Source organism: Pocillopora damicornis, chromosome 7 (genome assembly GCF_964200805.1).
Source record: "Pocillopora damicornis chromosome 7, jaPocDami1.2, whole genome shotgun sequence".
NCBI lineage: Eukaryota > Metazoa > Cnidaria > Anthozoa > Scleractinia > Pocilloporidae > Pocillopora > Pocillopora damicornis.
This window is the reverse complement of record NC_142676.1, coordinates 21,002,631-21,027,630: the sequence shown is the minus strand read 5'-3', so window position 1 is coordinate 21,027,630 and position 25,000 is coordinate 21,002,631. Positions and strand designations below refer to the sequence as shown.

The window sequence follows — 25,000 nt, the reverse complement described above, 5'->3', positions numbered from 1 at the left end:
TGTTAAATAATAGAAAAATTTTAATAGAAAATGATAGAAAAATTCATGCGGAAGAAGACGGTGCACAACTTGGTGATCAAATCAAACGTGTAACACCAGTTCTTAAGTTGCCCGTTGCGAGAGTACTCTGCTTCATGCTTAAGTTTAGTAACCGGTAGCCTGTGGCCAGGCCATCAAGACGCGAGTTTCTCCGCTCCCAGTAAGACTTGAGACGAATCGAGGAGAGGTTTGTCGGACCTCTCGTTGGCCCGCGTCGCTCAGAGCCTCATACTTTCCTGCAGGCTAAGAAACGCTCGTGCCGAAACGCAAGTAATGAGAGGCTCCTCGGAGGCTAAAGCTTAGCAAGGAGTCAATGATGACAAAGGGTTAATTCCAAGAAAGATTTCCCCGCCACATTTAAAAAGTATAAGAATTACAAATTGATGATTTGGACCAAATCAAATAAACATTTACTCAGTAAATCGCAATTTAACCGATAACAATCTTAATTTTAATTTGTCAACACATTCGCCTTTAGGTGACTTGATAGCATTTCAAAGTCTAATCAAAGTTACAGATCAGACGGGGAAAGCTCTGTTCTGTTCAGCTGTATCCTGAAAATTAAACGTTTCAGTCTCTATTTCTAAAGCAGGAGTTACTAACTGCTTTCTCAGCAAAACTACAGAAATTGATATATTGTTAAACGGCAAAGAATTAATCTGAGCAACAAACAGCGGTTTTCTGATAACGCTGCCTCGTTTTCAAGTAACAATATTTTTTTTCATCCATAATTTTTTTTAGTCAGAGATCGAATCGGAAGTCACACATCCGCGGCAAGCTGGACGGAAAAGAATTTGATGTGCCTAACCGATAAAATTATTTTTTATTACTAAATTCAATTAGGTCAAAAATTGCGTTCCTTTGCAGAAAAGACTATTCCCCCAAGGAAAATATCGCTTACCACCTGCTCCTGAATTATTCATTTGAATCTTAAACCAATATAATTGGAAAGTTTTACGATATCTGTGCATATGTTCTGTTTGCAGGCGTTTAATATTTAATTTTCCAAAATCCGCCGTGAGGAAAAAAATATATACTTCATTTATTCCTGTTGTTTTCTTCCGAGAATTTCAGGTTATAAGGATAATTAGCTGACAAAATGTTTTTTTTTTCCATGCAGATGACTGAGCATTTCAGCAGACTGCCGACTATTTCAATTATCTTATTAACCTTTCTTATTTATACAGTGCAGCCTCAATTGAATGGTACTTTACCATGCACAAGAATTTCGGGAATTTGTTATCGATTTTTAATGCATAACAACCTCTTTCATTCATGCAAGGCTAACTACACGCAACGATAAGGAAGAAAGAAGGAGAAACGATGTAGCTTTGAAGACAAATTGAATGTGTCTGTTGTTGTTTTTCCGTGGTGATAGATCAGCAGATCAGTGATGAATAATGTGGTAGAAAGGTCGATTAAAGGTGGACAAACAGGCACGTTTCATCGCCTAAGCTTGAGAACCATGTAGTAACTGTTTCGGAAATGGCTGCTTTATCAGAAACTCATCGCAACAACTCAAGGATTAATTCCTCGAATTTGAATTCAATGGCTTTACCAACGACGCCGTCTTTCCGTTCCCCGTGCGATGACCCAAGACTTTTCGCGAGTTCTGCAGTTTCTGTGGTCGTTGCTTCATGCTACGCAATACTTATACCGGTAACCCTGTTAGGTAACGGCTCAGTGATTGCAGCCTTCGCTGCGAACGCCAGGCTACGAACTGCCACAAATATCTTGATCCTCGGCCTCGCGGCCAGCGATTTGCTAGTAGGAGCGTTCGCAGTTCCATTCTGGACGTTCATTGTTTCGCACGCAGATATAACGGCGGGTCACTGTTACTCAACGTATTTGATTTACATAAGCTTTGACATTTTCGCAGGATGTGCGTCAATCCTGCAGCTCACTGCTATCGCTTTGGAACGTTTCCTCTCGACGCAATGGCCGCTGTTTCATCGCAAGTTGCCGCAATATGTCTATTGCATCATGTTGCTGGTTTCATGGCTCTGCGCTTTAACGATGGCAGCTCTACAACCGTTGCAGGCGAAAACGGAGACATGGCGGAAGAGCTACACTGTAGCTTTATTCGTATCCTGTTGTTGCTCTCCGTTGGTAATCATTGTGACTTCCTACTGCTATATTTTCAAAATCAGTCGGTTTCAGGGCAGAAGGCGCAAGACAAGTTCTTCCAAGCGCTGTGGGCTGACTCCCGGCGGAGCGATCAAGGAACTTAACGTTGCTATCACAGTGGCGGTAATCACTGTCCTCTTTGTAACTGCTTGGTTTCCATTCTTCGTCGTTACCGTTATTGCTACGTTTTGCTTGAGGTGTTTACCGTCCCCGCCTGCTCTTCTGCATCTGGTCAAGTTCCTCAAGTTCTTACAATACAGCAGTAGTGCTATAAATCCCTATATATATGCTTACAGAAACACAGAAATGCGGAAGACACTGGCGAAAATTGCTAGAAAACTTTTCCCGTGCGATCTGGGGATCGGAACAAGAAATGTCATTGATAGAGGAGACTCTATTCAGCGCTATCGACAGTCAATAATACAAGCCGATCAAAAACCTGAATGTTATCAGACAATTTCGAGGAACAATCTCTCTTCAGCGGGAGAGGTTTTCGTGCAAGACACGAAAAGCAAACCCGCTAAAAAATCACAAAAGAAAAACAAAAAGAAAACAAAAGTGATTTATTTGTAGATACGGTTGTTTTCATTCCTACACAATGATGTTTTAACTTTGTTTTATTGAAATGTGACACCAAACAGTGATTTATTTTTTGATAGATATAATATATACAATTATAGATCCCGAAGTTTCAGTTCTCATTTTTGTAGTACTACGTAAATCGTAAAACGTTTTGGCACAGCTTTCCCTAAATCGTTTAGCACTTCGGTGGAGCCACAAGTTTAAACAGTGTTGTCCAAAAACTAGCGATAAATTTTTTTCTTGAAATGTCCTGAAAAATGCTTCATCAAACTATGAAATTCAGTCAAATCTTAGACAGAGAGAAGATTCTTGATTTCGTTATTCAAGCATGTATAAGAATGTTTCTTCCCCTGGAGGTCCAGCTAAAAGTGAAAACCTATAATTATTAGGATCAAAAATGGATTAGCCGCGAGCGACCTTTTTTGTACCTATTTTTTAACTCAGACACTCAAAAATGCAAATTATTTGTTCAAAAGTAGTTGTTATTCCAAAAATATATCTTCTGGAGTCTTCCAACTTTACATGAAAAGTTCTTGTCTCCTTAATATACTGCATCATTATTTAAATGTAACATCAATATCAACATCAATATTTTAAGTCTCTCCTTAAGATTAGATTACTACCAGATATTTTGAGAACCTGGCTTTAGAGATAAATATTTTGCAAATAGTCACGGTGATTGTGATAAACATTGAACGAAACTATTAATGTGCAAATGACGTCTTGTTCATGTTTTTCAAGCGTAATTAGCATAACAAAAAAAATGTTTAATCGTCATCTTACCGGACAAATCAACACTTGTCGCATTCCTTCTTGATGCGGATTAAGGCCCCGTCCACACGTATCCGGATAAATTTGAAAACGGATAAATATTTATACGGTTACGGGTTCCGTCCACACGTAAACGGCGTTTTCACACACTGAAAACGGATAAATTTGAAAACGCTCTCCAGAGTGGATAAATTTGAAAACGCTGGCTAAGCGTCTCCGTGTGGACGCCTTATCCGGATAAATTTGAAAACGATTTGAAAACGATGACGTAACAATTCAAACCTAGTCCAACGCGTGCTCTCGGCCACAGGAGTAATTATTAAAAGAATGTTAGCTGAAAGTGCACTGTTTTCCTTGTAGTGATTTTGCGACTCGTTTGTAACCTAAGACCGAGTTCGACATCGATGCGCGTGCGTGGCGGCCATGCTGTCACGGATTTCTGGCCATGCGAACACTGTTGATAAGTTTGAGAAGCCCAAGAGCACAGCCAAGAGGATTCAGGCTCAGGATACGCGAGACTGTGGGCACATGTTTTGCTCTAAAGAGCATGCTCAGTAGGCGACGTCATCGTTTTCAAATCGTTTTTGCATTTACGTGTGGACTCCAAAAACGATTCACAAACGGCAACGTGTGGACGCGGATAAATTTGAAAACGGATAAATATTTATTTATATTAAATATTTAATATTTATTTATTTTTTCCTCGACCAACTATTTAGATATTAGACTACGAGTAGTTTGGTTTAGATGTTCTTATATTCAAATGAAATTGAATCAACAAAAATATATTAAAATCGGCGCTAGTGTGTGCAAGAGACACTGGCTTGATTCTTTAACCGATTTCTTTTAACTGTCGCGACGAATTGAACTTAGAAAGAGTGGACGAGCAAAATGTATCTATTGACTACGAGCAAGAAACACAGGGAAAATATAGCTATGAGGCCATCCTTACAGGCGCAGATGAAGTGGGACAAGGTACAAACCTGGAGTCCATGAGGAGGTTAGTCCAACTCTCTTCTTTTTTTTGTTTATTTGTTTTATTTTGTTTGCTTGTTTTTTTTTTGTTTCTTTTTTCGGGTTTCCTATGTTACGTCTTTTGCTTTTCGTTAGAGTGCTATACCTTATTTACAAGACCATAGATAAACTACACCCTGTTCAGCGGTATTACATCATAATATTCCCTGATGGTATTTATAACTAACAAAGTGAAACGACATCAACGGTGAAGTTGTCTTCGAGTTTTTCTGACCAAAATCGAGCGAAGCTTTCAAATTCTTCATTTGGCTCCTTCTCAAAGCAGTTAGGCCTTAAGTGAAACTTAACATTTTCATTATGTTCAAACGCTAAGGCAAAATACGTTATCATCATTCTGTTTGAACAACGATACCAGTATTGCTCTTTTCCTGTTTTCTTTTTCATTCATTGATTTATTAGCTATTTCCTGTTTCTTGTAGGTCAGTTTACAGTGGTGTCGTATTTGTGGGAGTGGTTTGGTAAACATGAGGAAGGCACTCGAAATCTCGCGAGATCAGCGCACGTTGTTTGGGGTCTCGACCAAAGTATTTTTATAATGTGAATGCAGTTTCAACTTTAAGCTTCTTTAAAAAAGTCTTTGTCCGCAAAGCAAATTTATCCTGAAGAGTTTGCTCAAGTTACTATTGGAGACGCAAACCGCTCCGCAAAATGAGGCTATGATTTCGGTCACAAAATTCGGCATTTTTAAAATTTTCGGAAATAAGAAGAGAATTATGGGGAGTTTTTCGGTGTGCGATTTCTATCAGTTTTCTGTTTAATTACCAATTATTTCCACAAAAAATCTGCTCCAGATCAATGACGAACAATTTCCTTTAAAAAGGCTGATTGTATTCAGTCACCTTGTTTTTGTTTAGATAAAATTCATCGGCGCCACAAAGTCGCAAACTGTTTCTATTGCAGACCTCAGCTATTACAGGATTGCAGTCACTGCGTGTGATCGCCGCGGAGAGGTAAGGGGGGAGGGAGGGGGGAGGGGAGGAGGCACATGGACACCCCATTATTCAGCCTGGGGGAAGTCCTAAATTGCAATATTTAGCACCTTCGATAAGGTTTCTTTCCAGACCCGATGTTTTGCACGGGGTGTATATGTCGGCGGTAATACAAACATTTATTCCTTTCTATGGTTTCATGTACACCATAATCCGTCAAAGCAGAGGATCAACATGAAAAGAAAAGTTCTCACGTAAAGAAGTTATGGTTGTTGCTTCAAGACATTGACAGTACACCGTAACACAAACTTTCACCTCTCCCTCCCCTCCCCCCCCCACCCCCTTCTCCCAAAGGGCCTATTTTCAAACTCGAACTTTTGTTGTTAATTTTCTTTATGAATGAAACTTTAGACGTATAAATATCAAAGTTATGATCTTGTGAAGATATCGATCTATTTAACTTTACGCAAATGCATCGGGACAAAAACCAAATTAGGGCGGAATCACTCAACATTACTAAACACAAATGTTTGAGCAAGCATAACACTCAAACTTTGTTCATAAAATTGGTTGAAACTTGAAGAAAAAACATATTTATAATAGCACTTAACATCCCAACATACAAATTCTAGGGCAGCTAAAGCACTGAATTTTTCCGTAAAATACTTTGACTTGTAAATTTATTTCACAGTTTATTAATGTGTTTACAGATAAAAACTCGAGTGTCTTCTACTGTGCAACTCATGCACTCTTCTTGATTATAGGAACAATTTTGCGCGCAGAAATTATCAAATTCAAGGGAGTGATATGTTCTCGTAACTCACTTTTAAATTAACACACTGGCCACCGGGTAAGTTGAAAATTGATAGTACTGTCAATTTTCAACTTACTCGGCTGCCGTTTTCATCATGTATGTTCTGACAATGCCACGAGACTGTCGCTAGAGACTGACGCTAAGCTTGGAAAGTCAAAAAAATGACTTCTCCCAATGTACGTCGATTGTAAACTGAAAAAATGATCATAAATTTTACGAGTTTAAAAGTTCATAATTCACACATGAAGAAATGAGGTTATCAGTCGAAGACCTAAGTCACCCGACGAGTTCCGCTAAACTTTGTTTCCATTTTCATACAACACATGGGTCACGATTATATTTCACACGTGGTAAGATATGCAGAAAATTTAATTCTCCAGTATGCCATTATACGCCTGAACATGACGGCTATCAAAAGCTGCACATTTTCCTTAGTGTTACCGGAGACAACTAAATGGGCTAAACAATGGGAGAATCACGTCAATTCACGTGATCCTAAAAGAGTCTTCCATTCATCTTCTTAACATATTAACTTGCTTCACTCACCTTTAGAAACGCAGCTTAGTGTTAAATTCAAATCTCAACCAAGACATTCGTCGATAGCTCTCGAGAGCTAGAACGAGACTCGTTCGGACAGGACTCAGCTCAGGTGTTGGTGATCTTCACGTCGGCGTCGTAGTGTATTGACTGACTGAGTAAAACCTAAATATGAAGCCAAAACAATTAGAGATTTTGAAATGAGATTAATCTGACTATCGCGTTATGTTACGTTCCTTTTGGAAAAATATAAATAACAATGATAAAGATAGAGAGAGAGAAACAGATCAGAAAGATGAGTACTAGGGAAATGCAAACACAGAAACGAGGTAAAGAGAATCCTAAAATATTTTCTGCTTAGTCTTACACTAGTACCTCCCATTTGCCGAGGAGTGTATAACTTCAGAACGGCGACAAAAGGAACTTCCATTTTCCTGAAATATTTCTCGAGTTGTTCGACATGATTGAGTTCGAAGATAATACCAAATGAGCTACAAAGGCTCGTTTCATAAGTGAGGCAAGTTTGTTCCTGTCATTTTGAATTTTTTTAATTGGAGTTCATCTGTAAGGATCGGAAACGCTATTCATCGTCATGTAGAGGCAGAATTATGACTTGTATTAACAATTTTTGATAAGATTCCTTCACAAGGAACAGAGGTCCCACGAAAAAAAAAAAAAAAGGCAGCATCGCATCGCAGCTAAAAATAACGCCCAACTAAATAATGATCTGGGAGGCAATTTACCTGTGAAGATCAGCAGGTCAAGTCATGAAAGTAAAAAATATGATTAACTGATTTAATTCGTAATGACTATGACCCTACCTGCTCGGAAGTGTGAAATACCTTCAGAAGAAATTTTGAATACTTTAAAACGAAAATTATGGAGTCCGTGGAGTTTAGCACAGTAAGCATTTCGTGATGTTTCCTAAATCACTGCCACTCTAGTCGAGAATGACCCGCACTGATCTTCTTGTTCAAAATCTACTAATCTGTTGATAGGAACAATATTTTCATTGACTATTGTCATGTCAACTGTATATTTAGCAGGAGCTACTTAAACAGGTCAAATCAAAGATGCCTCGCTTAAAAAAATGTAGAAAAAAATAAAAAACAAGCCATCTATGTGAAATGTATGGCTTCCGCATTGCCTTTCCTCACAAGAATGTGGGTCAGTCGGTCGGGTTAAAAAAAAAGTAGACGACAAAAGAGAAAAAGGCAAAGAAAAAACCCCGGAAGCCTGGACACTACTCAGCGTGTGTGTTTGCTTTCTCCCTACGTTTCTGACGCTGGAAATTTCTGAACAGCTTTAAAAATTGACAGAAACGAAATTTAGAAGGTAAATTTAGTCAGTATAATAATTCTGGTTGTCAGACAGTTTTCCTAGTATTCATCTGCCTTCCTTTCTTTCTTTTAGAAGTGGAATAACCTATCACATAATTGTCATAATTTAGACTGAAAAGATGCCGTCACGTACCAGCTTTGCTGAGAACTCGGGGCTTATTAACGGTCCAAAATTTGACCATATGTACGTGCATTTTGCTTTTTATCAGTGCCTGTGTAAATATTTTTCCAACGCAAGAATAAATCTACTTTTCTGGATAAAATTATAGACAGTGAAATCACTCAGGAAATACGAAGGGCGGGCATCCTGCAGGCATAAGCAATTAACCAACCTTAAGCCTTTTCATACATTATTTACAGGCAGCAGAAAGCAGTATATGTCAGTGTAACTACAACGTTAATAAAATTATTGTAGCCCCTTGACAGCATGACGAAGAACACTAAGTGAATTCCCAGATCTAAAGCTTTCACTGATTTCATTTGACCAGACACACATTGAAGCCCGTTTGAGTGCAATGGCTAATAATAGGGATCCTTAATAAGAATCTTTAACTCTCAAGATCATGATAAGCAGCAGAGTTTAGTTAAATTAAGGCAGCTTGCCCCAGTATTCACCCTCTTGACCGGCGGTAGCCAACTTTGGAATAATAGCACACAAAGGCAGAAAAAGGGGTTGTCAAAATATTTTGTGCAGAACCAAATTGTAGATCATTATATACTCTATCCAAAGTTTGTTTTTTTTCAAACAAGAAATTTAGCATTTGGAAAGGAAAGGCACACAATATTATACCCAAAAGTTAGTTTTATGAAGTGTAGAATTCTCATTCTTATTTGCGCACAGCTTAACTCAGAAACAGATAACATCCGTAGTAGAGCTCTCATTGATTTCATTTGACCAGATTCACATTGGAGCCTGTTTGAGTCAAATAGCTAATATTCGACATGCTTAGAATCTTTTAATCTTATGATTACATGTAGCAGGGTCCAAGTCAACTTTAAAAATCAGCATTTAGACGGCAGTCAACACAGAGACAGAGGAGGGCCGCTGTATATAAATGTTTTACAGAATTGAATTATAGAAGTTATACTCTCCCTGAAATAACTCTTTAAATTAATTTTTTACCTTCTGACGGTGATAATTGAGAAAATAAACCAGGTGATCCAGATTAAGTTTTTATACAAAAAAATTTTGCATTTGAAAAGGAAAATACACAATTATCCCTATAAGTATGATCCATGAAGCATTGAAGTATTTTCTTCATTTGTTAATGATTGTAAATCAGAATTTAATCACATCAGCAGTACAAGTTCTTTCCTGTTCATTGTCTCAGTTCACCGAGAAGAACCGATGAATCAAATTTCGAGAAAACTGTAATTTAACGTCGCTTATTACGCTGATAAACTTCCTTCGGTCTTTTAAGCGAATCGCTATTTATAGACTTCGAGGGAGACATCAAAATAACTGATAATCGTTATAGTTTCCCTTTCATGAAACAGGAAACTTAAACGTTATATTTGCAGCTTACCAAGTAAAGCTCTTGAAAAATATATATACAATAAGTTATTTTCAAAGGCAAAACGAGGCCTACTTACAAAACACCGTTTGCTTCAAGAAAGTCGCCAGCCGCTTCTTTTGTCCGCTTATATCACGGGATCGGTCCTAAGTAAACGGGTCGATTGGTGGCCTTTGTGATTCGAGGTCAGGAGACGCAAGAACACCAGTGACACGTTTCTACTGGGTCACTTTGAATACCTACTATTGTCTTTACTTGAGAGAAACCTCGCACGTATTTGATAGAACATTTCTAAAGTTTCTCTTACAGTAAGAAAAATAGGTTGAAACCTTGATAGGACCCTGACAACTTTGTTCCACTCTATTGCTGCACTTTTGTCACTTGGCAGGTGTTGCTGTATTTTAGGGGAAGAGAGAGGGGAAGTAAGGAATCGAATATAGTTTTCTTTAAAATTTAGGGAAGAGTATCCAACGTTCAGAGCCAGTCCAGCTCTCACTCAAGTTATGCCTATCCCTCGTCTTCGGGTCTGTGGTTTGAGTCTTGGTGAGAGCTCTAAAAAAAATTTCGGCTATTTATTTCATTTCAGACAGCAACTTAGTCTGATCAGGTCATTTGACAAGTTTCTATTCTATTGACAGTCGACCCGATATCATGGCCACCCTCGCTAACACCACTGAACCGCGCGTTTACTTGAAAATTGATTTCCCGTTCAAGTTCTTCAATTTTTTTGCCCTTCAGAAACTCGAGCTTCCTGCTGACTCGAATTTATTTCATTTCAGACAGCAACTTAATCTGATCAGGTCATTTGACAAGTTTCTATTCTATTGACAGTCGACCCGATATCATGGGCACCCTCGACTATATTCGTGACTATATTCGTGCTATCGGGAGTCAACTCGAAGCGATTTCCGCTTCAGTTCCTTGGGGTGATTTTCTACTCAGTTTTATGTTCAAAATAAACTGTATTGTAGTCCAAAACAGTGACTTTATAAAAAAGTCACGGATTTGACTACCACTTTAGTTCAGGTTTCGCTGGTTTACTGAAGATACGCTTAACTTCAGTTCATTTTATTTCCATGAAATCGGCTTCAGTGCCTCATTCCTTAGTCAAAACGTTCCTTATTCACCCAACTTCTGCATACTGAAATAAAATGTGATCAAAATGAACCCAGCACAGAAAAGAATACTACACGCGCTGCCGTTACTGGCCGCCATTTACTGTCAACTTTCAATACCTCGAGCCTTTTTCAATTTCCCTCGAAGGTTCGTGCTATCGGGAGTCTACTCAGTCTATTGCCATTGTCAATCAAGATTAAGAGCAAAACTGTTGATTCAGATTTTGGGAAAACTCCAATTTCAAACTGCGCTACCTGCAACACGGACCGGCAAAAAATTCTCTCGGTGCTTCAAACAAATCGATATTTCTAAACTTCAAGGTGGGACGTCATGAAAATATTTAACAAATTTAAATTTAAAACAAGAAGATTCTCATTTACCTTGCTCTGATGCAGTTTTCGTTCCTATAACCACAAAATCTTCGCGTGAAGCAATTTCAATGATTTACTTAACGTGACCTTTTTACAAAAGTGTTTATCGGGTTCACGTGTTTTGACTATAAATGTAAACACGTGAGTCCACTCCAGAGAGTGATTTCGTTTTAAAAAATGTTATTTCTGATTTAAGAACCATTATTTTTTTGTTTGCGTTGCCAAATAGTTATAATCGCATCTGTGCAAAGATCAAGAGAGTGTTGCGACACATAACCAGGAGTGACCAACGAAGAATATATCTGATTCCTTCACAGGGATTCGACTCGCTGATTTTCCTTCCATCGGAAATGAAAATCGAGCTTGGGTTGGGCTGAGCACATGTGCACCAGCTGACAAGTGTAGTGCTAATGCGCTTTTTCCGGTACGCCCCTCAAAACAATTATTGAACACCGAAGCTAAAATGATTGGAATGCAGGTCTGACGCCGTTCCGAAGCTTACAGGGACTTTAAGAACTGAGAACGCGGTGGTCTGGAAAACGTGAGGACCGAGAGTGGGGCTGGGGCGAGCACCGCGTTCTAAGCGCGGGAAATATGTAGTTAAGATCAACAACGCGATCATTTAGACTAATAGTTATGATGGTCTGGAAAACAGTGAAAACGCTTTTCGCCTTTCCCTATAAGAATGACTCAAAACTCATTTAAGACTTTACAGGAAGCTTTGCTCCTTTCTCTGGAAGAAAAGCTAATAGATGACGAAGAATTTGCCGTGCTGTGTGAAGAATTCACTCCCCAAAACCTTCCGTTTCGCCACTGGGATTATGAAAAATTTTCCCTCGAAAACAAAGACCCCGCAGAGTGTAAGGCAGACTTCAGATTTGAAAAGAGTGACATCTCATTGTTGGTGGATGTTTTACAGATGCCTGATACCTTCACATGTCCGAATGGTACCGTTTGAGATTCAACAGAAGGACTTTGTGTTATACTAAAGCGTTTTAGCTATCCATGTAGGTTGTCTGATATGATTTCCACTTTTGGTCGATCAGTACCCGAGCTCAGCATGATTAGCAACGAAGTTACTGAATGGATGTACAATGCTCATGGCCACAGGATTACCGAATGGAATCATTTCATTATGTCTCCTAACCTACTGCAAACTTACTCTGTAGCAATTCATGACAAAGGTGCCGCCTTGGACAACTGTTTCGGCTTTGTTGATGGAACAGTTCGTCCCATATCAAAACCAGGAGTCAATCAAAGAGCTGTTTATAATGGCCACAAGCGTGTTCACGCTCTTAAATTTCAATCCTTGGCCCTACCAAATGGATTGATTGGCAATCTGTTTGGACCAGTAGGTAACGGTATATTCATTCATTTTTTATAGTGGGATAGTGCCGTAGCTGTTTTCACTTGGATAGACATTTTTATCACTTATGTGAAGTTAAAAGTTAGATTGATTTCTTTTCTAAAAAGGTTAAGCTAACGTTTCTTGATGACTTCCTCCCGGTCTCTCAAATCAGAGGTATTTTCAGTAGCTCCCACTCCCAATTTTTATTAGAGGAACTAGTTTTCCTGTCACCACAGACCAATAAATTCTAAACTCTGACTTACAGGCCATAAGTACCTGGACTGCAAGAATAATAGCCAGCCAATCCTATGTTGTTTTTGGCCTACTCACTTACTAAGCTAATCAATGGTCTACATAGGTAACAGTTTGTCAGCCAGCCAATGTGTAACTGATTGTGGTTCAAAAATTATTTTTTTTGCCCTTGTTCAGAGGGACGAATGCATGATGCAAGAATGCTGGACACATCTGGCCTTTATGTTGACCTGGCACAGTTCGCCTTTTCTCCTGCTGGAAAAGAGATGTGTATCTACGGGGATCTGGCATATCCTCTACGTACCCATCTGCAGTGCCCCTTCAGACATGGGGTGTTAACAAGACAAATGGAAGAGTTTAATGCATCTATGAGTTCTGTACGCACAAGTGTGGAATGGTTGTTTGGAGACCTTATAAATTATTTCAAGTTTCTCGACTACAAAAAAAATTTCAAAATTGGCCTTAGTCATGTAGGAAAAATGTACATTGTTTGTGCACTTTTGCGGAATGCTTTAACATGTCTTTACCGCAATACGACTGCTGACTACTTTGGCCTTGATCCACCACCACTAATCGATTACTTTAGCTAAAATACTGTAACAAAAACACCTGTCAATGCCTAAGTTTGCATAAAATCTTGCATAAAATCCTGATTGAACAGTCTGTGGGAATGTTACGACAAGCAGATCCAAACAAAGGGGTGGCAAATAACACTTTGAGTTCAACATTTTGTGAAAATGTAAATCTTAAACATGTAAACATTGAGAAATAAAAATTTAATGTCTACTTGTTAAGCATTTTACTCATGACGCCCATGACCTGCTGCATTATGAGCATTTGTTGCTGCTGGAATTGTTGCTGTTGCTGTTGATTTTGCAGTTGTTGCTGCTGGAACTGTTGCTGCTGTTGCTGGAACTGTTGCTGTTGTTGCTTATTTTGCAGTTGTTGCTGGTGCATTAGCTTCAGCATATCAGCCTGTTGTTGTTGCACTTGAAGTTGTTGTTCCTGTCTTCCCTTTTCCAGCTCAAGTTCCTTTTCTCTAATTTCTGCAGACTTCTGTGCTCTTTCCTTTAGAAACTCCATGGCATCTCCAGTTTTTCTTCTTGTTCGTTTTGGTTTGTCCTCACCCTCTTTGGCTCCCTCTGAAGCCCTTTTTTTGCTTTGGGAAAGCCTTTCCATAGCTTTCATTCTTGCATCTTCTGCTTTACCTTTGTCAGCTTTATCCTTACTACATGTATCTGTGGGAGAACTCTCTTCAAGTGCAATAATTTGCTGTATTAGGTCATCTAATTCACTTGGCTCATCTGGGGATATTCCTGATGCTCTTTCTTCAGCTCTGATTTTTTTCTTGTACTTGTTTACCAAGACATTAATGTGGTCCCGGATGGCTCTGTGGTCAACATTAAATTGTGGGGAATCACATTTGTTTAGAACATCTACAATTTTCTTCCAAGTTTCACTGCGCTGGGGGAGTCCCCTTTTTGTATACATAGGGATTTTGAAACACTACTTCTCTGCACAGTATAATATTGTGCTGTTCAGTCCAGTACATTACATTGCTATGTGAAAATAAAAACAAAGAGAATATTAGAATAAAATTCACTCCAAAAAAACCCTCTCTTTTGAATTGAAACTAAATGTTATTAATCTCAAAGCTAATTTTTATGCTTGTTCAAAAAAGTGAGATTTTTCTTTAATGACATCTAAAGTTCACAAATCTAAAGAGCGGCCTTGCTGAGTGAGGGAGACCTCACCCATAACTTTACACTTTCAGGATTAACAGCAGTGGAATAATGCATTCAAAGCCTGACCAAAGATTCACATTATCAAAACTTCATATGAGATAGGCAACAACATCTAACCTCAAATAAAATCTCTTTTTAGTTCTGATTTTTCTTGGTTTGTTTTCAGTTCAGAGTATTATCTAAAACTTGGCTCGTTAGTAACGATTTCAAAGAAATAAAAAAATGGAAATAACACAATGGCAGAAATGTCAGTCTTACCTTTTGAAATGCTACGCTTTATGACAGTGGTCAAGGTAAAGAACTAATTAAACTTATGTTTCCTCTTATAGTCAGTATAGCGGGCGATTTTTGAAAGTTAGCTTTAATAGACTCTGTCTAGTTGAGTTTTAATCACACTCAATATCAGGAAATTCAACTTCAGATCATCATGAATTATCAAGCCTGGATCTGGTAGAGACTCAACTGATAAACAGAAAAGTCTTAGATAAATTATTTATGAAGGTAAAATCGATCATCCGTTGATGGAACAACCGATAAAGCTTTATTCTGATATTTCACATCGGAGCTCTTTGGATTAATCAAAACAAAACGAAGACCAAGTAGTATGATAAGACGCCTGATAACTAAATTGTATCATGCATGAGAATAGCCGCATGAATGTAGTAATAAATTCCTTTAACTGTGAAAGAAAATGAGACTTTGAGAAATATTTCAAGGATAATTAGATGACTTACTTTGAAGATCTGCTAGACGCCATTCACTTCACCACGAGCTTGCTCACCTTGAGGGAAGAAAACGTTTTAAACCATTCAACTTTGGTCCTTTTAGTTTCAAAAATGATGCCTAACCCATGAAGAGGCAATAAATTTTTAATTCCAATTGACAGAATAGTTGTGATAGACGGTTAATTAAAGTGTTTTGCTTTAAACAACTCATGTTTTCCAGACAACGCCAAATCTCTTCAGGCCGCGTTCTCGAGTTCGGGAGAAAACGCCACGCGCATGCGCTCTTCATCCGAAATTGGAAAAATCACTTCCGGTCGCGTCTCCGACCCACCGCGTCCTCGGTTCTTAAAGTCCCTTACAAAACTGGTACGGCGCATCAATGGCAAGGTGTTTGGAGCTAAAACAAACCTCAGTTAGCTAATGTCTGCCGCATTTACTTACGTAACATGAGAATGACGCCTGGTTCAAGCAGGGGTCTCGGTCACGTGCTGAGCCTGATGTTCTATCCCGCCATCTTCAAATAATTTTGTCGCAAAACTTTATCATCAGTATCCAGACCCCTTTCGCTAAATTCAATCAGGCTGACTGGTGTTGAATTATGGGAAACAAATGCTATTATTGGCCAATATTCATCGTGCTCTGACGATGACGACTAAAGAGGGATATCGAGATGCTTACATTAGGCAAACTTGAATTAAGAGTAACAACTACCTATCATTAAAAATTATTTACAAGCTCGCAACAGAAATTCGACCTGTAATCGTTTTTCTGAGTTGCGCCAACGTACACGAGTCTTCTCTTTTCAAGTTTCACTCCCAAGATCTCATTAGTAACATACATACATAAGCTTTATTATCCTCGGATTTCAGTGTAGCTTACAAGCTAGTATCTCCGATCCTAATTATTAATTTTAAAAGTTACAGCAAGAACAAGGCTAAAAAGAGAAAAAAATAATTCATAATATAATAATATAATAATATAATAATCATTAATATAACAATATAATGTAATATTAATGTAATATTAACAGAAACCGTGCACTAACAGTTTGCGCTTAAATTCACTATAATCTACAGTCTTTCTAAAGTGGTCAGGGAGGGAGTTCCAGTACGTAACAGATGAATAGCTAAAAGAATTTAGACCATATGTGGTTGTAAACGGCTTAGGAAGTGATAAAATATTGGTGCCCCTTAGGGAGTAAGTAGTAATTCTCCTTAATGTCTTTCATATAACTCTCATAAGGTTAGTTTGAAGAATTTGGTATTTGATCAACTAATTATCCCCTACTTTAGATTTTTCTTTATTCTCTTCACTTGTCTGCTTGATATTGTATTGATATCACTGTAAGGAGACATTCTGTCCTTGTCACTCTTGGGAGTTAGTGAGGTTAATAACGTAAATTTGCAGTTCAAATATCTATGTCAATTATCAGATATATTGAATAAACCAAGATAAATTAAAAATTCGTGAAACTCACAGACGGCGGTATTTCAGTGTCTCCCACGCTTTCAGTAAGGAATATCAGACCGGCTTTTAAAATATTGATATTTATAGTATAACGTCTAATCATAGAAACCAAAAACCGCTAACTTTGCCAATCAAGCCTTCACAAAAATTGCAGTTTTCTCAGATGGGAAATTCATTGTTTGTTTCCTCTGCCTCGACCGCTTCATCCTTTAGTTTCCGCGTAGTCTCCTGGTCTGAGTTTTTTTTTTTTTTTTTTTTCAGAGTTTATGACTCAGTAGAGAGATTTGTCCATGTGGCAAGTTCTGTATCGTCTCCAGAAGTACTTGAACTATACCCTGGCGGAGTTTCTAAAAGCTAATCCGCTAAGATTGGCTTGATGTTAAAAGGACAACTCTTAAGAGCTTTGTTTACAAGCACGCACGAAATGATTTTACAACCTGATAACCTATCTAACCTGAAAAGAGAGCCTTTGTTTGCTGCAGCAAAGTAGGATTGAATAACAGAACCCCAGTTGTGGAAAAAAAGGGAACTTTACAGCAGAATTCCGATGCAACCGCGTGGGGCAGGGCTAAAATAATTTTCTTGATCAGCAGGAGCCATAAAAAACGTTTCGTAAAACTTTCCATTGCTCAGCTCTCATAGCTGGAATGCTGACTTGTGCTGCTAAATATGTTGTCGATCCTTCTTCCAGTGAGTTTGAGAATGAAATTTTTGAGCGTGACTGAGCAAGATGTAAGGAACCCACACCATATTTTACAATTCGTTTCTTGACATTTCTCGGTTGTTTATTTTAGCCGTTTGTGAAGTTAAAAAAACCCTCGACTTTGCCATTTGTTTCTCACGCTGTTTCGGTGACTGATTTATTGTTTGTTTGCTGCTTGCCGCCAAAAGCCCGGAAGCTATTTGATAAAACAAAACAGCAGGAAATTACCGGAAAGAAAATATTCTCTTCATCGATGCCAAGGCCGGAACAAATGGGAGGAGGTCCGCGCGACAAGCATAACCGTGAGAACTCACGCAAGCTGCGCCAGTAGGTGACAGCCAGTGTGAAAGTTCCCAGAAAGTAATCCAGCAGTCGCGATTCCAGAAGAGGAAAGTAACGTGCTCGCTTATTTCAATCTCTTTTCTTTAGTTTTTTTACTTCCAGATTATAGCAGACTAGGAAAATTTTAAAAAACTGGGAAGACACTGCTTTAAAAAAAGACATGAAAAATTTCCAAAATTAATCCAAAATTTAACAACCGTTTGACCCTAAAGAGAGATACCAATTGAGTTTGCATAAATTTGCAAGCTAAACGAAATTTTCAAACATGGTCCAATATATCCCAAAGGATTCGGACGAGCGCACAAGCATTCTTGCTCAAATTTCACTCGATTTGAGGAAAGCTAAATACGAAGGCAGTCCGTTTTAAGCTTTCTTTAAAAGGAAGGGAAGAATTCTGGAGTTTAACAGTTCCTCTCTGTAACTTTTCACCCAGTATGTGCCCAATGTGCATAAATTAATTTGGTAAAGAAATTTTCACGAGGTCCAATATTTTCGCGATTATTCGAGAGAGATCACGACCTACATGTACTACCTTAGTCATTAATTAAAATATTAATTTTAGCAAGCAGTGGTCTTTTTTGGCACGTAATTTCGCCGGCGGCAAAGAAGGGAAACCACTTCTGTTTCTTAAAATATCTGACAAAAAAAAAATGGCCATGTCCGACGGCTAAGTAACGCCTTTCGGAACCGAAATAGGCATGAATGAAATATCGAATTGAAGGATTTTTTATCAAAACGTCAGTTTGATATCGCGTAAGTTTTTTCTCTCTAGTTCCTAAAAAGACAAAATTTAGGGTACATTAGTGGTTTACTCCTAAAGAGTTAAAACGCGACCAAACGAACCTCTCCCTTAATCTCGTGCCTTCGCGCGTTTTGCAATGCTAATCCACTGACGTAATATCACTCACGGCCATTTGTTACTTACGTGACGTGTGTAATTGATCTTTTGTAGGCGTCACTTATAGGCGCCTTCTCAGTTGTATAAAGAGCCGATTCCAAACACGTTCGGCATTTAAGTGCGTAGAAGTCGAAGGTGCTTTTAAGAGACAGGCGTTGAGGAAGCTTTGAATTTTCAAAGGCACACATTGTCGAAGCACCATGCAGGATTTGGTAACTAATACAAATTCGCCTGAAGGATCTCCAGCGCAGAAAAAACGAAAGAGAAACAGCCGGCGAGTCCCTATTGATATGATGTTGCAAGTCCAAATCGCCGCTATAAGACAGCCAAAGGAAAGAGAAGCTTTAAAGAAGCGATTGAGAAAACAAATTACATGTTGTGAGATAAATGAAATAACTACTTCAGGACTCACGGCACTCAATCAGTGCGTTTTAGACGGAAATTTGGAGAGCGCTAAAATGCTCGTCGAATTAGGAGCAGACGTTAACAAGAAGGATAGATTCGGTTGGACCGCTCTGCATTACGCGGCCAGCGAAGGTTACGAAGCAATCTGCCGGTATCTCTTAAGGAACGGTGCGAATGTCAGGGCTGAAGATAAAGAAGGAAAATTCCCCGTGGAAGTTACGGACGATGAACTTATTTTAAAACTTTTATTGAGGGCGACTTTGCTATACAACATGCCCCCGTTAGACAAAGACTCCCTGCAGCATAGCTGCTGATGCGTTTTTTATTATTGTTGTTTTGGCTGAAGCAGCCACTATGTTGCTTTGCTTGTTTTGGAGATGGTATTGCGTTCTTATTCTGCGAGCGGAATCAATTTAGCTTGGCAGCGAACCGTACGCCGATTGAAGTCAGTCACGCAGATTTTTGCTATCCAGCAACATCGTGGCAAGAAGATATCTTAAGCTCAAAGCGAGTGAAAGACTCTTGCAAAGTATGCAATGAATCAGAGAAACATTAGAGAATTCGGTAATGTGTAAATATTGTTTTCATACTTGTACGATAAGAGATCTTTTTTTAAACAAATGGATGCCAAATGTAAGTCAAATGGCCATTCCATCACGTTTAGTGGAAATATTTCCATTTGTTGCCCAATTTCCTATTAAAGGTAATTAACACATTTGGTGAAATGTTGACCAAAAGTAAATTTTTATTGAAAAATTATCTTAAGGCGGAGTTTCGTTACCCAAAATGAAGAACTCGTTAGGGTTTAGTACAAATGCAAAACAGAAAAAGGTGTCTGTTTTGTTTCATGATTGTTTTTGTTGTCGTGAAAGGTCGGTCACCCGTGAAAGCTAAACAACGAAAATAACGCGAAGCAATATCGGCTCAATTTTGTCACCCTTGAGAGCCACCGTGAGGCCATGAAATTTTATCCTGTTTCGTTCTGACGAAAAAATCAAGTCATTGAAACGCCTTTTCATTAGCGCCTCGTTGACAAGGAAAAAACAATCTTGGAAGAAAATGCTTGAAACTGCGAAAGGGGATAGAGGGAGGAAGCCATACTATCAAACTATCGACTGAAGCCACAACGAAAGTGAAATTTCCTGTGACTTTCGCGTTTTGTTTCGAACACTTGATACCTCAGCGTGAAGACTAGAGCTTCCTGTCAAAGCTGTTTCCTACAGCGAACAAAAAATTCTTTGTTTAAAGTTTTCCTGGTTCCTAATTTTAAAACCAGTTTGGCTCGCGATTGAGTCAGTCCCCTGACGAAAAGATACTACTAGCAGCTTGCACTCATCATTTTTGTCAAATTGAATGAAATATAATTGTTCTGGGACCTCTGGGACGTAGGTTTAACCTTGGTTTTTTTAATGTTTCTTTTGAAAGCCGATTTTCCCGTTTCCTATTTCATTAGGGTAATTAGTTTATCAAGTCATGCTGATGGCAACAGATTTGTTCATCAAAATCTCTGCCAACGCTATCAAGAATTTAATGAATGGCCTTTTAACGCGAAACGTTGGGCACAATATTCTGCACAAAGACTTCATCTAATATTCGAATAAAGAGAAGTCGTAGCATAATGTTATATTGGACATAAACGTAATCTATTAGATCATGTTTTTGTTCGATATGAAAATGACCTGGAATTTGATAGTGTGTGCTCGCGGTAGTTTTACACAAACATAAATATACCAAGATATATTTGTGTTTTTCGGTCTCTTTGCTCTAAATTTTTTGCCTGTTTCTGGGTAAGGATTTTCTTCAAACAACAAACATACAAATATATTTAATACTACCGCTATTTTAGTGAGGTGTTGGAATGATTCCTAATTTAAGTCGGTTGTGTTAACAGCAAACCAACCCCCTAAATTCCAACTCATCCTCGAAACTTAAAGAGCGGAGAGGACGCATCGTTACAAAAGTATAATCCAATTTATTTATCTAAATGCTGCTGCTATCTTTAATGCGATTGCTCGCATTTACTATTACAAAATGTCTTGTAGCTGTTTAGATACTGCTTGCGGTTTCCTTCTTTTACCATTTTTTTGTCACGAAAGAGGTTATATCCTTTCTTAGTAAGACAAACATAAGCTGATGGCGAGTTTGAACTGGTGGTTGCTGATTCGTTTTGTCACACTTTCGCCGGCTAGTTTGAAGTGCGCCAATAGACTTTTGATGATAGTTTTACAGGGACCAAGAAAAAAAAGGTTTGCGTGTCTAAGGAGTCGCTAATACCTCTAATTTTCATGGCACAAGGGCCCACCAAGAAAGAGATAAACACTGCTGCATAGTTTCACTCAACGCTTTGTCTTTAACGTCTTCCAAAAGAGGGGGATCAAAGATTTCCGAGCTGGAGAAGTACCCAAGAACTTAAATTAAAAACCCCTTGGGTCGTTGATCTTAAATTCAGTCAAATTTGCTTTATTTGCTCCCTTGGGCACTTCTCAATCAGCGAAAAGATTGCTCTGACACGAATAAGGAGGGTGAAGGTTTTTATTAATAAACGGAAGCATTGGTCACAGAAATCTTACCTTGTGTCACAGTGGTTTTATGTTCCAGACAGCATGTCTGGTGTTGATGAAAGATAAACAAATAAAAGCCTAGCTAAATCTAAGGGGATAAGATTTTTGCCGAAGTTCACATATTCAATTGAAAAAAAATGACCATATTTACACAGCATGAACAAATTTTGGAAACGTTTACTGATATGAAACTAGATCGGACAACTGGATTCAAAAAGTGACAGTAAGACCTCGACTAGTTAATTGGTTTTAGAGGATCTGAGTCACGATATGTTAAAAAATGCTTTTTCTACGACCAGCAACCTCACTTCCACCGCGAAAGAAACCTAAAAATATTTGCCTAGTGTGACAAAAATGTAGCAAAATAATGAGGATGGGCCAAAATGGGACATGGACTCAAAGATTCAGACAGCGGTCTGCATATGGCGACCTTCTGAAAATTAGGCTTCATGCCCCACGTCTAGGAATGACATACAGCTTTCACCATCACGTCATTAAATACGTTCTTCTCACTTGAAATTACACGCATTCCTTTTCAATATCATTCAACTAGTTCGACATACTTTGAGTTTCTCCTAACAATAAGGATATAATATGATTTTTTTTAAAATACATTCACATTTTGAGATAAAAATTGATAGATGAAGCTGCTGTACTTAGGAATCAAATACTGGCCCAGAACTGAAATAGCTAGACAAACTCGTTTGTTACAATTAGCAAAATTGTTCACATATAACCATAACAAAAGCCTTGAGCACATGATATATATAAATCTACTACAAACACTTTACTTCAAGAAGCCTATATTTCTAAGAACAGCGTCCAAAGAAGAGCGCATGTCCGGCCAACTTTTTTTAAAAACGTACCGACAATCGATGTATTATTAAGTGTTCGTGCGGTCTTCTCTGTTTAAAAATTAGTTCCTACATTTGTAAAATTACACTGTAAAATATTTCTATTCAAATGATCACGCAAAGTTTCGACAACATAAAAAAGAACAAAGCAATGGTAGTTCTAAACAGCTATGTACTCGCACAAAGCAAACAATATTTTTTTAGTTAACAAAACATGTGTCGACGTTACTCATGTCATCTTCAGTTGCCAAAGCCACAATTTGAATTCCACATTTACGTTATCGAATTACGAGCTAAGATTTACGCTAAACAGATTCGTTATCTATTTGAATAAAATATCACGGAAGCACAAGAGGTATTTCGTACCAAAACAATACTATAACAACAAAAAATAGGCAAAATAATTGTAATAAACATATATAAAAAAAGAGAACTACACAGAAAGAGATAAATCTAAGTGTTTAAACTGTTGGTTTAGTATTTGATTTTCCCATACATGACTTCTTTTGCTTAAAAGATTCCGCAGAGCATGAGTTATTTTTTCCCGTTAATCTTTTTATCACAATATTAACTCTTGAACTTGAACCAAAAATAAATAACACTTAAGTGCTCGGAATTTTTTAATTCGTACGATTAACCATAATTTTTTAACCTTGGTAATTACGAACAAAGTTGGTGGAAATGACAAAAATTTTCTCAGTTAAAAAAATTTGAAATCCTGCAGCGATCTATCCACTTTTGATCATCTACGTCAGTTTTTGGCCTAGTCTTCACATTTCCTTTTCTTCTTTTGCTTTGTTCGTTGGCGAACATTTTCTTTCCTTCGTATTCAAGGTAATTTCGCCTGCCAAAATAGAACACGACCTAGATATATCCACATATAAGACGGAATTAGTGAGTTAGTGCCTTTTCAAAAAAGTTTATTAGAACAGGGTTACACAGTAATTTTAGGGCGCATTTTGATTGGTTGTCATGAGAAATACCTTACTAATCATGACGCCAGCCAATCAGAAAAAGGAAACATCTCGATGTAAAAACGAGCAAACTATCATAAGCGCGGGAAAATGCTGTGATAGACTAAGTAGGTGGCGCGGGATTTTTTGGACCAATCACTGGGCATAGTACAGCAACACCAATGCAATCCCGAATTACTTTCAGTTGACGAAAAGCTATGAAAACAGCCGAAACAGTAAATGAAAAGCTACGAAAACAGCCGAAACAGTAAACGAAAAGCTACGAAAACAGCCGAAACAGTAAACGAAAAGCTACGAAAACAGCCGAATGTCATGCAGTTACTTGTTGACTAACTTGCTTTCTAATGCGCCGATTACACAAAAGGAAAGTTTGTTTTAAACGAGACGAACTTTCCCTCAATAATCAAAAGCTCATATCATCATAGCTTTATTATCGGACGTTATCTCAACTACTCACAAACTCACAATTACGTCAAAGATCATGCGATTCCTTAAAAGAAACCGATCGCAATGGCGCCAGTGATGGAAGAATAACACCCACGGTACAGCGGCATGTTTCATTCAAGATACGCCCGGCAGTGTGATACTGATCACCAAAACTTACCAAAGCAGAGATTTATCACAAAGAACAGATCCCGCTTGAATAAGATTGATGACTAAATAAAGGAGACACCATATCATCATTTTCAAGTGCGGCAAGACATACCAGTGTTCTCATCATGCGAAAAGAATAGACTTGAAGACATTTTAAGATTCATCAGTTGAAACAAAACAAGTTGTAAAGACGCAGTACAGAGTCGCATATCAACCACAACATTGATTTTTCGGCCTCTTCATTTCCGATCTGTGGCGGGCCAAAATCGACGGGAATCATTTTACAAAGGGTCAGATATTGATTTGATCGTTTGAACCCTCACGTGCGATAAAACAAAGCATTGAATTTTTTTTTGTTGTTTTTGTTGTTTTTTTTTTGTTTAACTGACAGATTCAAGTATTTCCGTACCAAGATTACGTGTTTTGAATTACGTTTGTAAGGTCTAATCGGAAACAAAGCGAAACAGAGATCGAGAGTACACAGACTAGATTGATAGAGCTAGATAACAGAAACCGATCGTCATTAAAAACCTCATTTCTAAGTTAGTTTCCGTGCGGAGAGATTCAAGTTAGTTTCCGTGCGGAGAGATTCAAGTTATTTTCCAGCTTCATGTGGATAAAAGAAGCAACAAAAGACATAGTTTTTATCCATACACCTTCACAGGCGACCGCAGCTTATTTGACTTAAGTTTTCACCGCTTACAAGGTGTATGCGATAAGTTTTAGCCATGATGTTTTCGCAGTTGTTTATGATACTGACTTCGTAATCGTGGAAATTTTCGTCCTAAAATCACTCTCCAGTCATCTTTTGACCGTACTATAGATGATATTATTCTGAATACTTATGAGATAGCAGAGGTTTTCCAGTTGTGCCCCTTTACCGGGTGACTGCTAAATTTTGACGTCACAAAAAATTTGACCTTCTATATCTTGCACATGACATAATAAATTGTGATC

General features: G+C 38.2%; 6 protein-coding genes across 11 annotated transcripts in view; 3 read left to right on the top strand and 3 right to left on the bottom strand.

Annotated features, from left to right (window-relative positions):
* The window catches only part of LOC113677514 (adenosine receptor A2b), a 27,941-nt gene extending 12,079 nt beyond the window's left edge, over positions 1–15,862 (bottom strand). For 2 of the 6 annotated variants that reach the window (XM_089211263.1, XM_089211262.1), the window contains exons 1-2: positions 7,210–8,496; positions 6,844–6,999 (exon numbers count right to left, since the gene is read on the bottom strand). The gene's annotated coding sequence lies outside the window, so the exon portion shown is untranslated. Of the gene's footprint in view, positions 1–6,843; positions 7,000–7,209; positions 8,497–11,184; positions 11,256–15,686 lie in introns of those variants that run through there. The other 4 variants (XM_089211261.1, XM_089211258.1, XM_089211257.1 and 1 more) reach the window with 4 other exon arrangements.
* Positions 416–3,464, top strand: LOC113677513 (histamine H2 receptor). Its single transcript, XM_027194332.2, has one exon. It carries the CDS (start codon positions 1,525–1,527, stop codon positions 2,737–2,739), a length of 1,215 nt encoding a protein of 404 aa, XP_027050133.1. The 5' UTR covers positions 416–1,524; the 3' UTR covers positions 2,740–3,464.
* LOC149043083 (uncharacterized) lies at positions 11,692–13,561 on the top strand. Its single transcript, XM_089211634.1, has 2 exons — positions 11,692–12,530; positions 12,953–13,561. Exons 1-2 carry the CDS (start codon positions 12,197–12,199, stop codon positions 13,363–13,365), a joined length of 747 nt encoding a protein of 248 aa, XP_089067760.1. The 5' UTR covers positions 11,692–12,196; the 3' UTR covers positions 13,366–13,561.
* LOC149043082 (uncharacterized) lies at positions 13,115–15,406 on the bottom strand. Its single transcript, XM_089211635.1, has 2 exons — positions 15,255–15,406; positions 13,115–14,165 (listed from the first exon to the last, which is right to left on the bottom strand). The coding sequence occupies exons 1-2, from the start codon at positions 15,275–15,277 to the stop codon at positions 13,559–13,561; spliced, it is 630 nt and encodes a 209-aa protein (XP_089067761.1). The 5' UTR covers positions 15,278–15,406; the 3' UTR covers positions 13,115–13,558.
* Positions 15,863–18,690: 2,828 nt separating the features above from the next.
* Positions 18,691–19,785, top strand: LOC113677521 (uncharacterized). The gene has a single exon (XM_027194342.2). It carries the CDS (start codon positions 18,856–18,858, stop codon positions 19,372–19,374), a length of 519 nt encoding a protein of 172 aa, XP_027050143.2. The 5' UTR covers positions 18,691–18,855; the 3' UTR covers positions 19,375–19,785.
* A 4,071-nt stretch (positions 19,786–23,856) lies between these two features.
* LOC113677511 (triokinase/FMN cyclase) overlaps positions 23,857–25,000 on the bottom strand; it is a 13,255-nt gene continuing 12,111 nt past the window's right edge. The window contains exon 15 of the mRNA XM_027194329.2: positions 23,857–25,000. This exon is cut by the window's right edge and continues 251 nt beyond it. The gene's annotated coding sequence lies outside the window, so the exon portion shown is untranslated.

What these genes read in the sequence shown, in the direction of transcription:
- LOC113677513 (XM_027194332.2), top strand. Translation starts at nt 1,525, where the DNA reads ATGGCTGCTTTATCAGAAACTCATCGCAACAACTCAAGGATTAATTCC.
- LOC149043083 (XM_089211634.1), top strand. Translation starts at nt 12,197, where the DNA reads ATGATTTCCACTTTTGGTCGATCAGTACCCGAGCTCAGCATGATTAGC. An exon ending in CAATCTGTTTGGACCAGTAG is followed by an intron (nt 12,531 to 12,952) that starts GTAACGGTATAT and finishes GCCCTTGTTCAG; the next exon opens with AGGGACGAATGCATGATGCA.
- LOC149043082 (XM_089211635.1), bottom strand. Translation starts at nt 15,277, where the DNA reads ATGGCGTCTAGCAGATCTTCAAA. An exon ending in GCGTCTAGCAGATCTTCAAA is followed by an intron (nt 14,166 to 15,254) that starts GTAAGTCATCTA and finishes TGTTGACCACAG; the next exon opens with AGCCATCCGGGACCACATTA.
- LOC113677521 (XM_027194342.2), top strand. Translation starts at nt 18,856, where the DNA reads ATGCAGGATTTGGTAACTAATACAAATTCGCCTGAAGGATCTCCAGCG.